This window comes from Dermacentor silvarum, chromosome 8, assembly GCF_013339745.2.
Source record: "Dermacentor silvarum isolate Dsil-2018 chromosome 8, BIME_Dsil_1.4, whole genome shotgun sequence".
NCBI lineage: Eukaryota > Metazoa > Arthropoda > Arachnida > Ixodida > Ixodidae > Dermacentor > Dermacentor silvarum.
In genome coordinates this window covers 154,644,101-154,659,263 of record NC_051161.1, presented here as the reverse complement: position 1 = coordinate 154,659,263, position 15,163 = coordinate 154,644,101, and the positions used below count along the sequence as shown (strand labels likewise).

General features: G+C 48.7%; 1 protein-coding gene across 3 annotated transcripts in view; it reads right to left on the bottom strand.

Annotated features, from left to right (window-relative positions):
* Nucleotides 1-15,163, bottom strand: part of LOC119461780 (complement factor B-like) — a 190,843-nt gene that overhangs the window by 121,381 nt on the left and 54,299 nt on the right. For all 3 annotated transcript variants that reach the window (XM_049672156.1, XM_049672157.1, XM_037723155.2), the window contains exon 5: nucleotides 8,094-8,291. In XM_049672156.1, the coding sequence (XP_049528113.1) occupies nucleotides 8,094-8,291 (198 nt within the window). The remainder of the gene's footprint in view (nucleotides 1-8,093; nucleotides 8,292-15,163) is intronic.

The following is a 15,163-nucleotide window of genomic DNA, read 5'->3' as shown; positions in this document are numbered from 1 at the left end:
TTCATGAAACTTCGGGTCACTCATCACATGCCTGAGCACAATCACCTCTAAGAATTGGAGGTGTTAATAGGGTGGCAACAATGTGGACAAGAGTTCGTTAGTGTCGCGAAGACGAAAGAATTCCTGCAGAACCGATGTTAAGATCACTATCGAAGTTAATGCGATCAACATTCACACAATCTAGCGAACAAAGAGCGACACACCGTGTTAGCTAAGGCACCTTTATTTAGAATCCGTAGTGTTTCTCGTGATGTTTCAAGTGAATCGGCTATAAGCGGCCATACACTGTCTCCCTGATTGACCCGCTTTGTTATGACCATCGCTCGCCAATGTTAACTCACGATGGTAGAACAAGGACCGCAGGCCGACGGTGCATGCAGTGACGACGATGGAATTACGAGGTAGGAATGACGTCGATAGAACGACGAAGGCATATAAGGACGACGGCACGACGACGATAAGATGATTCTGAAGTGATGGCGATAAATAATTGGGACGGAATACAATGCCATGAGGCCGGTGTTCTAATCTCGATTGATTGACAATAATAGGACAATACTAGCGGAATGAAATAGAAATTATGCTGATGGAACGTAAGTGGCTATGACGACCTAAGCATTTAGTAATTTTTAGCCAACCAGACAATCTTCTGAATAATACACCAGCCTTCTCCCTTTCTTTTCTCCTATTCCTTCCCAAGACGCTTTACAAACATATCCTCGGCCGTTGAGCTCAGTACGCCCGGTGCTCTAGCTCATTAGGCCACGATCACATGTTTACAAACGTATCTTGCGAACAAGTATATTATTCAAGCTCAAACTTAGGAGGAAGATTGAGCTGGGGGGCTCCTATCGAAATTCAGGGTAAATCGGCAATATATTCTGAGAGCAACCAATGCACCAAATCTGATGAGTTATGTTGAATTTAGAAAAAAAAGTTAATGTGTAGTGATTGCAGAAAGGGATATTTTATTATAGGCTGTCTACTTTTTTACGTAAAATTTTAAAGAATTGCCAAATTTCGAAAAAGAAAACTTGACGTATAGAGCTATGTACCTCAGCAGCTAAAAATGATATCGGAATTCTGTAAACTGCACCTAATATTACATCCAAAGCGGATAGCAATCATATATCATACGCCATCCTGAAATATACCACTATGTTGTGAATGTTGCATTTGCAAAACCCTTCCAAACACTATAACAAATTCACGTAAGTTTTAAATATAGCAAAAAAATTTTTCGCTTTTATGCTCCAACGGGTGCAGTTTATAGAAATGCCATATTTGTTTTTAATGGCTAAGTTGAGGATTTGTAAACTTCATGCTTCTTTATTTTTTCTTCAAATTTACGAACATCCTGCAATTCTTTTAAAACATTACACTATCTGAACGAAAATTCTATTTGCTGCAGTCTCTGTACTTTAACTTTCCCTCTTAAATGCAACTCATTCCATTCAAATCGGTTCAGCGGTTTTCTCATAAAAGCATTCCTGAATTTTACATGTATTTGAGTATCCGGCATCGCAGATAGGCCCGAGCTAAAGCTTCCTCTTAAACAATGGGTCACGCCAGTTCTATAGGAAACCCATGAAACATAACCCTGACGTATACGCAAGACCGTTGCCACAGTGGTGCACACATAAAAGTCTGCTCAAGGAAAAAATATATATATTCAACGGAAGCTTCGCGGGAGCCGTTATCTCGGCCAGACGTCTCTCCAAAATGCGGACGAGCTTTCTGGCCAGGTGTATAGCAAAATAGCCATTCATTGTCAGCTGGCCGTCTTCGAGATAACGCTGATACACAAGCGCGCTCGCTTCCAAGCACCGAGGTGAAGCGACAGCGTCAGGGTGTGTTTCCTTTTATTGCGCTTTCTTTAGTTTTGCGTTATAGCATACGTCATAGCGGGAATTTTGAATTCTTTAAGGTCGATACGCCACGTGGTGGCGAAAAAAGGAAACTACGAAATGTCCCTAATTCCTGGTAATGGGCCAGCGCAGAAACTTCAGCCCACCCTTTTACCAACGTGTCAAGTGTGTAGATGGGCACACACTTGAATATATGCGCACTGTATACGCACAATAAAGGACGGACTGGTCGAATGGTCGAAGCTGAATGTTTCGTGACGGTGCATAAGAGTAAGCAAGTTACTAGCTGTAATATAGATTTGCTACAAGGTATTACAATGTACAAAACAGCTACGTTTCAAGCCTTGTGCGCAGCAAGAACAAATCTATCGGAACTGAGCACACCCGCGAGCGATTAGGCAGAAAATAATCAGATAGTGGCCGCACCAAAGAACTTCACTGGGTCAGAAACTGACAAGCCACTGCTTCAAAATGTTTGTCGAATAAAGAACAAAGAGCAAAACACACTAATCCTGACTGAATTCATGAGCGGAATGTTTGGATAGCTTGGAATACATATTTAGCCCCGCTTTTAGAACAAGCACCATATACGCTGCTTGCGCCATTTGGACATAGCTTAATCAGCTCCGAAAGCGCTTTTGTATCTTCTCTGGAACTGTGACCAAAGCTTCGTGTCGCCCACCCAGTCACCATCTACGATATCTCCCGAAACAGAGGTTTGCTAAGCCGCACCGGCGTCATACACATCCATTGTAAACGCGGAGGCAACGGAGGCAGTTGAGGCAAACAATGGACGCGTCACCACGTGATCAAACATGGAAGCGCCCACGTGATCGCCGCCAGACGGGTCAATAAGGGGGTTTATTTACAAGCAGAGCTACGTAACAACAGCCTTGGCCCAAGAGCGTCGGTCGCTGTTTCGCACTCTCCGGGCGGCCGGACTTCGTCGTCTTCTCGCAATAGTTTGTGGCTGTCTTCCCTACTACACCGTTAAAAAATAATCAAATCATTTATTACAAGTGTTGGGTCTCCGAAACCCACATTTTTTGATAATTTATCGCGTCAGCAAGAGAAAGAATACCGTTATGTGGCTTACCCTCATTGAGATAACATGGAACATAAAACTTCGTTCCCTGTGTTACATTTTTCTTCGTCAATGGGCCGCAGAAACGTTTTTTGCTCCAAATACCACAAATTACCTAAATTTTGGGGAACTGCATGCATAGCGATTCTGGCCTAGCGCTTTGCCGCTAAGAACTAATAATTCCGCGATGATTTTTAGTTCTTTTTACAATCGGCATCGCGACGGACTGCGCCAATTGTTTTTGGCGGCGCAGGCGATAGCTATATTATTTTAATCACATGAATTTGGCAGCCACTGACTTTGTCACTGTCCTATTGTTATCTCAGCGGTAGAGCACAAGGCTAAAACTATATTCGCCCATGCTCGGCACGTTTGAGAGCACCGCAGTCGCGGCGCACAGGGTGCAGAATAGAGTGCACTCTTTCTTCAAGCGAAACTTGTTTTGCCTCACAAGTGTCGGCGGTGGTGGTGGTCGTGTTGGTGTCACGTTAAAACCCCATCGAAACCCCGTCGAAAGTTCACGTCTTGTTCACTTGGTATATACCAAAATTGGTATGGAAGGATACGAGTATGACTATCTGTCCTGACATCAATAAGATCACATGCTCATCAGTTAAGTCACGATTAACGATAAAATCAATAGTCCTTCCCCTGTCGAGAAAATGGGGTAAGCGAAGCTTATGGCAAGACGACGCTCCCGCAGGCGCTCCGCTTCGTTTGACCTAAACTCAGGGTCAGCAGCTCTCGCAACTCTTGGTCCCCGGCTCTTCGCTGATGCTTCGCCCGGGCTTCGGGAGCCCTCACGCTAGAATCAGCCTGTCTAAAATGAGCCCTTTCCCAAGCGAGTTCGCGGCGCCCTAGCTCAAACGCAGCCTGAGCCGCTATTCTGGACATTCCGCCATTTTCTTCGAGGCGTGACGTAGGCGCGACGCTTACAAAATGGCGCTGATGGCCCCGTTTTGCTTTCGTAACGATACGCAAATTTGACGTTTCGCCTAAGAAACTTAATGTAGGCGTTGAACCTAGCATTCTTGATAAAGGAAAACAGTTTTCCTCTCCACTAAAAATAAAGCCGCTAGCTCAAAGCGTACAATTATTCCATCAAAATCGTTTCTCGCTTCCGTCGTCTGCATGCTCGCAGGCTGTCGTCTGCTTAATTAGATAGGACGCGTGTCCTCGGGAAACTGAATGACTCATCTTATATCGGCGCCCACGCGCTTGCTTTCTACCTTGAGACAATATACGCGACCTGCCAGTGATGATCAGCGCACGCTCTAGGCCACGTTATCGCTATCTCGTGATCCGCAAGTGACTCAGCCCGACTCGTCTGGCTGAGAAGCGACCGAATATCATCGATAGCGTTGCGCGCGCCACAGGTATCCGCTTGAGTGACGCAAACGCTGGCACTGCCATATCTTGTGCACTTCGCTGCTTACTCACACCGCGAGAGGAAACTTCAAGGCGCCGTCTTGCGTACATTTCTTTTTGCAAATTAAAATGTCACCGTTGTCATAACCTTTGATGACGCGAAAAGTCATTAATATTGATTACAATACAAACGCAATAGTGAAAAGTGCGAAATGTCGGAGAAAGTTTGCTAGTTTCAACCAATAGTATTTCAAATAAACGTGTTCTTAATAAATATGATGGTGCAAAACACAAATGCCAACACCAGCCGAGAGCGATGCCAATGCTATGAACACGCGTTGTGAATAAAAGATTTTTATGGCCCGAAATGACAGGGAAAATGAGGCGATACGCTTGCCTCTCCACTGCCATTGCATATGACCGCTCATTACCATAATTCGCGCGGCTCGTCGCACCACAAATTATGGCGGAAAATCTCTGCAATGGCGGCCAAGCGCAACGTCACGCAACGTCAAATTGACGTTTACGACACGGCCCTTCCTGTGACGCTCCTCACGCGATATTCCTTCAGCCAATGAACAAGCTGACATGCCGGCTATCTTGGAACGCCACCACATATTCGCGAAATTGCAGATGCATTGCACGAGCTTCTGCATGCCACCGTCCACTTTCTTTTTAAAGCGTTAAAGTCGCAATAGAGGTGCCAAGGACCACAAAAAAGTATTAGTCGATAAAGTTTGCAGCTCCACGTCATGTTTCATCATTCTGACGAAAACACAAAATTGTATTTAGCAAAAACTTCCGTTTCCCGGCACAAATTTCAAAACACGTGACCTCTGGACAGCCAATAAGGCAGCCAAGATAGCGGATAATGGCGGCCGTGCAGCCGCCATGCGTGTCCATAATAGAGCCCCTGATCGTCGATGGTATGCACCACGCACGGCCTTCACGGCCGAAACTGATCTGAGGCGAGGGAAGCCCGGCGGCACGTGTGCCAACCTCCTTTCTTCTCCTGTCCTTCCCTTTCTCTCCCCGTGACACACCAAATGACCCTGATTGGTCGAGCGCGTCATGTGATCCGGCAATGGCGAAGCTTTCCCCGCACCTGCTCTACTCTGAGAGCGGAGCTGAAATGTGCGGCCCCGGTAGGAGCCACACGTGATTTCTTTCCTTTTCTCTTCCTTTCTGTCTGTCTTTCTTTCCATCCTTCTTTATTTCTTTCTTTCTACTCCCTGGTTAATATCCGCATATGCCTGGCATTTACTCGGCAATTACTCACAGGGGACCCTGATCACGAGAAAGAAATATACAGAAGAATAAAATTGGGTTGGAGTGCATACGGCAGGCATTACCAAATCCTGACTGGGAGCTTACCACTGTCGTTGAAAAGAAAAGTGTACAATCATTGCATTCTACCGGTGCTAACATATGGTGCAGAAACTTGGAGGTTAACAAAGAAGCTCGAGAACAAGTTAAGGACCGCACAAAGAGCGATGGAACGAAAAATCTTAGGACTAACGTTAAGAGACAGGAAGAGAGCGGGGTGGATGAGAGAACAAACGGGGATAGCCGATATTCTAGTTGACATTAAGCGGAAGAAATGGAGCTGGGCAGGCCATGTAATGCGTAGGATGGATAACCGGTGGACCATTAGGGTTACGGAATGGATACCAAGAGAAGGGAAGCGCAGTCGAGGTCGGCAGAAAACCAGATGGGATGATGAAGTTAGGAAATTTGCAGGCGCAAGTTAGAATACGCTAGCGCAAGACAGGGGTAATTGGAGATCGCAGGGAGAGGCCTTCGTCCTGCAGTGGACATAAAATATAGGCTGATGATGATGATGATGATGATGCCTGGCATTTGCAGGTATTGGATATGCGGGCACATATGCCCGCATATCCAATGCCGGTATGCGCCACACGTGATTTTATTATCGTTAATCATGACGTAACTCACGAGCATGTGATGTTATTGATGTCATGACCTGTCAGTTATGTTAGTCATACATTCGTACCCTCGCATGCCAATTTAGGCATATACCAAGTGAACGAGCGTGACACCACCACCATTGTGATGCAATACAAGCTTTGCTTGAAAATGACGTTTGGCGCATACCCGCATTGGATACGCGGGTATAAGCCACCGACCAGAAAGAAAGAAAGGAAGTACAAAAGGAAGAAATAAAGGAAGAACCAAAGAAGGAGAGCCGGAAAGAAGAAATCACGTGTGGCGCAAACCCACATTGGATATGCGGGTATGAGCTAGGGATAAGTGGATATGACCCAAGGACGAGAAAGAAAGAAGGAATGAAAGAAAGAACGAAAGATATGAACGAAGAAAAAAGAAAGAGACAGAAGGAAAGGGAAAAAAGCCGCCTGCTCCCAGAGCCAGTGCCGGAAAGCTGCGCCGGCGCCGGATCACGTGGCGCGTGCGACAAATCAGGGTGGTTTGGTGTGTCGCGGGGAGGGAAACAAAAGGAAAAGGGGTTGCTGAGCGCTCCGCCGGGCTTCCCTCGCCTCAGATTACTTCCGGTGTCCGGATGGGAAGTCAACGGCAGGGGCGTTCCGCCGAGGAGCCGGCTGCGTTTGAGCAATGGGGGCACGAAGTCGCTTGCGAAAGGGCTCGTCGTCGACGTCATGATGCTTGCGTGAGGGGTTCCGAAGCCTAGGCGAAACGTCAGCGAAGAGCGGCGGACCCCGAGTTTAGGGCAAACGAAGTGAACCGCCTGCGAAGTTGACCGTCGTCTTGCCACAAGCTTCGCTTACGCCCATTATCTCGACAGGGGAAGGGCTCTGAATATTTTCAAGCGCAGCTTTCATAGAAACCCCTTCCACGCTTTTCTGCCCGTGGCTGCTAGGTGCTGCTGTCTTGTTCATTAGCTCATACTACAAAAACAAACAAAAATTAATTACTTGCTCCATGGCGCAATCGAACTTTATTCCGCAGCACATCAGCCCGAAACTCTAACAATTAGGCTACAATCGCACTGATACCTGAATCAGGACAATGACAACTACCCTTTCGAGATTATTGCCGCATGTATCACATCGCATAGCACGGATTCGTGCCCGTGCCAGTTTCTTTTAAACAAAAGAGTGCAGGAGTCAACTAGACAAATCAAGGGCATGGAATTAACCTCTTCACACCGATTCCAAGGTGTGCGTTGGACCTCCGAGAGAACCAGTTGGCTGTAGGTATCATAGGCAAGGTTGGGGAGGGGGGGGTTGTCATGTAATTTAAGCTAAACGCCGCTTGCCGGTGTACTCTGCGAATCTAATAATAATGGCTGGTAATAAAGACGATAGATTTAGTGCCCTTGAGGTTTGACAAAGTGATTCAATAGCATCTTCTACATTTTAATAAACAACTTACCCAAAGTGTAATTTTCTTTCAATTGACATTTACATGCTTGCAGTGAGATATGGTAAAGTTCCGGGTCCTTTGTGCACTTTGCACCCCAATAATGTCACCTTTTACTTTCGTGTAATACTGCCTCATCACGCAAAAATAAATTTTCTGCTTCTCTGTATATAGCATCATAGCCAGGTCCACACTTGACTTCAGCCAGCGTAGTGGACGATTCGTAGCCTTTGTGTGAAGACGCTGGAACATACCTAGTGGATGATACACTGACTATATGTGACAGTAGCTCGGCGTCTGTAATAAGTATATGCACTTGTTAGTGCTATAAGATCAAGAGTTCATTTTCGAGATTCTAGTAAACTTGGTTCTTTCAAGCTGTACGAGCACATTGATGAAGATGTGTCACTCACCAATGCACACCGGAAGACCAGACGACCATTTTCCACCTTCTAGGCACCTGATAGTGTCGTCGCCGCGCATCTGGTATTCGGAGTTACAGGCAAATCTGACGCTGCTTCCGACCAAAAAGGTGCTGGGACCGAGCCTGACACCATTATCTGGCGTGCCAGGGTCGAGGCACATCTTCTTGCCTGCAGCTTCTATCATCACTGAAAGCAGAATAATAAAGAACGACAGCATAAAAATTTTTATCAGGCTCCATAAATGGTGTATAATTGTCCGAATCACTGAAGCCGTCATGCCATCATGCACTAAACTGCATGATGGCTCCCCAACTTTTACCTAAAACGCTAACATCTATTGAGAAGTTGCGCAAGCTCTCAATGGAATGGGGAATTGCAATGATGTAATTGCACATTCACGACTCACAGTCACGACTCACATTCCTTTCAAAGGGTTTTAGGCACATCCCAGAAAATTGACCACACATTAGGCACATTGCATGCCCTCTAACCTGCCACCTCACATCACCGCCAGAAGACCGCCCATGTTTCTCTTTTTCTCAGAAGATATCGGCTTACCGCGACTATCTCCATACAGATCATACACCAGCCTCGAGACTACTGGCAGCTCCTTGCTTTCTGGCTTGACTACAGGTTCGAGTCTCAATACCAGGTATCTCAGTACCCGAAAGCAGGATTCTCGACGCCAACTATCCAGTAGCTGTCTCTACTCAAGCTGAAGGAGATATTCAAAGATAATCTTTTGATTTACACTAATTGTCCGACAACTGTGGGTGGAATGGCACCAGCTGTGATCTTGCATGAAAAAGCTGCCAGAGAGAGAGAGAGAGAAAAAAAGGTAAAGGAAAGACAGGGAGGTTAACCAGACATTTCTCTCTCTGCCACCATTCAGTCGAAAGCCTCTCATTGGATAACGGCGACTGCCACACAGCTTGTTGCAATCCACAGCGCATTTCGGAGGATTTAATAAAAACAACCACTACAACGGAGTATCTTCACGAATTCTAAGTCATCCCTTCAATGTCTGCTATCGCATCTACATCGTGGACCACAAGACCTAGTATGGTGCTGGCAATGAGCTAGTCTGACAGAGAAGTGCGACTCGGCTGTGGACGACACGAGAGACGCCGACAGCAAGACGCAACAGCGTAGGCTTAGTCAGTCACACCAGGAACCGCGTCTAGCCCGAACCCCACTTGCGTAGTGCTGGCGATCCAGCTGCGGAGCTCTGCACGGCGCACTTCTTCTTCCTTACATCTTCCACCCTCGCTGAAGACGGAGCCACACAGGAGACTTAAGGCATCGTGAGGACGAAGGGCTCGTGATACGGCTTGAGGCGATCTATGTACACAGTTTCGTGGCATCGGCGACGAAGGTCCGTAGGAGGCGTCAGAGGCTCGATGGCCTAGTTTACCGGAGAAGTTTGCTGTAGGACCCGGCAGGGTCCATGGTATCTGGAAACAAACTTGGAGGAGACACCTGGTGTCGAAGTAGGAGGCACCCACAACCAAACGAGAGCGTCAGGCGAAAACTGGTGGGGGGGGGCCCCGTCGTCATGACGAAATTTCTGTAGCGCTTGTTCCTGCGTTGTTAGTGAGCACGCTTGTTGCCGACATTCTTCTTCATACCGGGTGGCTTGGGAAACCGGTGTATCCTCGGATAAGTCGAGATGGTACGGAAGAATAGTGTCAATGGGAGATGACGGTTCTCGGCCATATGGTAGAAAGAAGGCAGGAAAGCCCTTCGTTGGCTTGGGTGCTATATGGTATAGCGTACGTGACATAGGCAAGGAAGAGGTCCAAGTTGGTGTGGTTGGAGGTGACATACATCGAAAGCATGTAGCCAAGAGTTCGATTAAAGTGCTCTGTCAAGTCGTTTGTTTGCGGGTGATATGCGGTGGTACAGCGATGAATAACGCGGCATTCAGTGAGAAGTTCTTCAATAACATCGGCGAGAAAGACACAGCCTCGGTCGCTCAGGAGTTCGCGGGGAGCGCCGTGACGTAGACCGAAGCGCTGAAGCAGGAAGGCGGCAACGTCACCAGCCGCCGCGGCTGGCAGAGCAGCCATTTCCGCATACCTCGTGAGGTTGTCTATAGCCACAATGACCAAGCGATTGTCAGCAGAAGTGTATGGCAGAGGCCCGTATAGGTGTATTCCAACCTAGTCAAAGGGTCGCGAAGGGCACGGCAAAGGTTGCATTGGTCCAGAAGAGCGGCCAGCATCACTCTTGCGGCGTTGACATTCTGTGCAAGAGCGAAAGTACTCTTTGCACAAAGGTGTACATACTGCGCCAATGAAACATATGACCCAGTCTGGTGTAGGTTTTAAAGAGACCAGCGTGTGCGCACTGAGGACCGGCGTGGAAAACAGTGCACAGAGCAGTGCGTAGCTGCCGGGGTATTGCTAGCAGCCATTTGCGGCCGTCGGTATGGCAATTATGGCGATAGATGATGCCGTCGTGGATGGCGAAGAGCGAAGCTTGTCGTCGGAGTTCTCGGGATCGTGGGCGTGCATGCGAATCAGAGAAGTAATCTATCAAAGATGAAATGCAGGAGTCCTTGCGCTGCTCCAAAGTGATGTCGACAAAAGCTAATGGTGGAAGTGGGTCGTCTATACGGAAGCACTGACAATGTCGCCGGGGACAGGCGAGCGCGAAAGGAGTTTCGGCATTGGTGTGCTTCTAGCCTGAGCGGTAGACAACCTGGATGTCGTACTCTTGGAGCCTCAGTGCCGACCGGGCTAGGCTGCCGTTGGGATCTTCGGGGGACAACAACTAGCAAAGTGCGTGGTGATCCGTAACGACACCGAAGGACCGGCCGTACAGGTATGTACGAAATTTGGTATGGCCCAGATGATCGCTAGACTTTCTTTTTTCATGACTGAATAATTCACTTCAGCTTTCGTGAGAGTGCGGCTCGCGTAAGCAACAACATATTCTTGGTAGCTGGGCTTTCGCTGCGCGAGCACAGCGCCAAGACCAACACCACTAGCATGGGTATGGATTTCCGTAGGAGCAGTTGGATCGAAATGACGCAGTATCGGTGGTGTTTTGAGGAGGCGACGTAGCGTCGCAAAGGCATCATCACAAGCCGGGGCCCACGCGGAAAGATTAAGGTCTCCTCGAAGAAGCTCTGTCAGCGGTGCCATAATCGAAGCGAAATCACGGGTGAAGTGGCGGAAGTACGAGCAGAGGCCAATGAAACTGCACAAGTATTTTAGAAACGTGGGTCTCCGAAATTCTTTGAAAGCATGTAGCTTAGCGGCATCCGGGAGAACACCGTCGTTCGACACATGTCCAAGAATGGTCCGCTTGCCTGGCCCAAATGAATTTTTTTCAAGTTCAGTTGGAGGCCCGCGTAACAAAGACAGCGTAAAGCCTGCTCCAAGCGTTGAAGGTGAGTAGGAAAATTTGGTGCGAACACTACGACATCCTCCAAATCACACAAGCACGTGTTTCATTTGAGACTTTGGAGAATAGTATCCATCATGCGCTCAAATGTCGCGGGCGCGTTGCAAAGGCCGAATGACATCACACGAAATTCGTATAAGCCATCGGGCGCGATGAAAGCAGTTTTAGGCTTATCGTCTGCAGTCATAGGCACTTGCCCTGTAACTCTGCACCTTGTAAGCAGTCTAGGGCATCGTCGATCTGCGGCAATGGATAAACAACCTTAAGGGTTATTTTGTTTAGGTGACAGTAATCCACGCAAAAGCGAATCGAGTCATTCTAATTTTAACTAAAACAACTGGCGATGCCCAGGACTGTCGGACGGTTCAATGACGCCACGCTTGAGCATTTCACCTACTTGCTCATCAATAATGCGGCGTTCTGTCGACGATACGCGGTATGGTCGCTGCCGTAGCGGTGAGTGAGTGTCAATCCGGTGACGTACAGTCGTCGTTCGGCCGAGAGAAGTGCTATGGCTATCAAAAGCAGGGCGAAATTTGTCGAGGAGACGGAGAAGGTCATGGCGTTGCTTGAGGTTTAAGGCATTGTCGATGACGTGGTTGAAACTGTCTTCAGGCGATGTGGCAGTTACAGGACTACAGTAGAGGGTGTTGACCTCTGACGATCCAACAGAAAGTTCCCACGTGGTAAGGGTGTTGTGAGGCCGAGATTCACGGCGAAGCAACGTAAACGGGAATGGTAAGTGGTTGTAGTCAGGAGGGTGAGTCGCACCAGCGTGGTTGGGAGTGGCGAGAGGTGGTAATGAACGAAAGCAGTGGAAGATGTGAAGAGTACGGTAGAGTCAGAGGCAACTGAACAGGATATTGGTGCCAGAACTGATGTGTGCGGAGGTATCTGTATGTCGTCAGTAAGGGGCAACTTGGTGCACGAAAGCGAAACGTTGTCAGATACGGCTTTGCCAAGCGACGAGAAGCGACTACTGCACGGGAGCAATCAATGACAGCTTGGTGAAGGAAGAGAAAATCCCAACCTAAAATATACTGTAGGAACAGTGGTGAAGAGCGAATAACTCGACTATGTAGAGCACTACTTGAATTTTAAGTCTTGCGGTACACGCAGCCACCGGCTGGACGTGCTGTGTTGTGGCCATGCAGAGTAATGGCCCGAAGAAAGGCATCGTGACTCTTCATATTGAGCGGCACAGTTTTTCGGCAATTACAGATATGGCAGCACCTGTGCCAAAGAGGGCAAGCACAGAGACACCTTGAACAGCGACTTCAATAACCTTTGGCGGCGAAAGAAGAGGGATTGAGCGCTGCGACGATGACGCAGTTCTTGCCACGGCAACTGCGCCACTTAATTTTCCGTGTCAGCGGTAGAGGGACGTCGACGCATCGGCGAGAGCGAGCGACAACGGGGAGAAGGGGAACAGCGGTCAGAAACTGGGCGAATGCTTGAGCGGGGAAGTGCTAAATCGCGGTCTGGAGCGTAAGACAACGGATGGTCGTACGCAGGTGTGCGGGGGCCGTCACGTGGATGAAGCGGACGGCGGCAGCACAAGCGTGCAACGTGTCCGGGAATACCACACGAATAAGAGAGGTCCGCTGTGCGGCAAGGATTAATTACTCGATGGACAGACAGGAGGTCGTGGTGGCGTGGAGGTAAAAACAGGGATAGGCATTGGATGCGGAGCCCGGAACGTCGGCGGTCGTGGTCGTGCCACGGCGTCAGCGTAAATGAATGGGGTGGTGAGTTGAGGTGCCCGCTCTATTGGATGGACATCGGACACTCGTTCTTGTATAACGTGTCGTAGGGTTGGTCTAAGGGGCGAACTTGACTACGGCGGGTTGGTATTGAGGGAGAGCTGGCGAGCAACTTTTTCCCACACGAAAGCCTTGATCAGCGAGAGGAGGGTGGAAAAGGAGAGGTTATTTCTGACAACGATTCCTGATGGGGAACAGGGCCGCATGTGACGAGGCGATGTCGGCGCAGCTCGTCATAGCTTTGGCACAGCTCAATAACTTGTGCAACAGTAGAGGGCTCTTTGGAATGAGCATCTGAAACGCGTCGTCGTCGATGCCTTTCAATATATGCTTGATTTTATTGCCCTCAGTCATTGATGCATCGACGCGTTTACAGAGTTCGATGACATCTTCGATATAGCTGGTAAATGTCTGACCAGGCTGCTGAGAGAGCGACTGCGGTCGCTGTTCGGCTCGAAGCTTTCGAATACCTCGAACACCTCGCTGAACTTTGTCTTGAACACAGTCCAGCTTGGGATTTCGCTTTCGTGGTTCCGAAACCACAAGTGGCCAATTCCGGTGAGGGACGTAGGTTAATTTCATAATGCCATCCCATTTGTTCTTCACACTGACGCGTTCATATGATGGGAGACAGTCATCAACGTCGCGGTCGTTAGTGCCGCTGAAGATGGGAGGGTCTCATTGACGGAGTGTTCCCGGGCATACGGAGGACTTGGGAGTAGGTGGTGGTAAGCTCGAGGCGCTTTCAGTGGTTATGATGGCAGCGATAGTCCGGCTGCGCAATTACAGGATTACAGGAGAACCAGCAAACCTCCACCAATTCTGACAAGAAGTCCGACACGGCTGTGGACGGCACGAATGACGCTGACAGGAAGACGCTTAGTTAGTGCGATGCCTCCTTTACTAGAAGCCCGCCGCGTCGCTCAGTTTCCCATTGGGCAGGCGGTTCCCTTAGTTCTGCATAAATTCCGTGAGGCGCTCTCGTTTCCTTTTCACGGCGGCCGAATAGTACCGCCAGCACGTCGATAGCGCCTGCCGCCTCCGAGACGGTAAAAGATGCTACAGTAATCACAGAGGCCGCAGCACGTCATCTAGGTTGCAGGCCTGCGCCACAAGCGCCGCTCTTTGCCTTTTCGCGGTGACAAAAAAGGGAGAGGGCACGGAACCGGGTTTATCGGACCACGCGGCAGGCATCTAGTAAAGGAGGCATTGGTTAGTCACAGCAGGAACAGCGTCTAGTGAGAGCCCCACTTGCGTAGCACTGGCGATCCGGCTGCGGAGCTCTGCACGGCGCACTTCTTCCTTACACCAACTGTATCAGCAACTAATACAGAAAAGACACGATGTCCTCTTTTCAGTGGCTTGCAGACTACCGCAGCATCATGTGCTACAAACGTGCTGATAAATCTGCAAGAAGTGCTCAAGAAGATGACGTGCAGGACCCCATCGCGCCGTTGAGAACAGATTGTAATAACAGAATTTCGCATGTCCGCGTGTGATGACGTCTCACACGATGCATGTGGAACACCTCAGGTTTCCTGCATACGCATCTTCGCCACCTCGGCCCTTCTCTCGGACTCCCCATTCCATCTGGACTACCCCGAAGAGAGACAACTTGACTGTGGCTGTGGCTTGGACTGTGGCTTGGAATATATTTCACAAATGCTTAGAGCATGGAAATGAATGACAAAGCCTGCGACGATTTCGGCAATGAACAAACCATAGAACACGTTCCTTGTCAAGAAAGAAATTTATTTTACACGAGGTAGATAGGTTGACCTGAGTTGTTGCACGCTCTCCTGCTACTCTGCATAGGGAGAGGGGGAACGGGGACAAAGTTGTGATGAGGGGTGATGATGACATATAAATAAGGATGCATAAAGG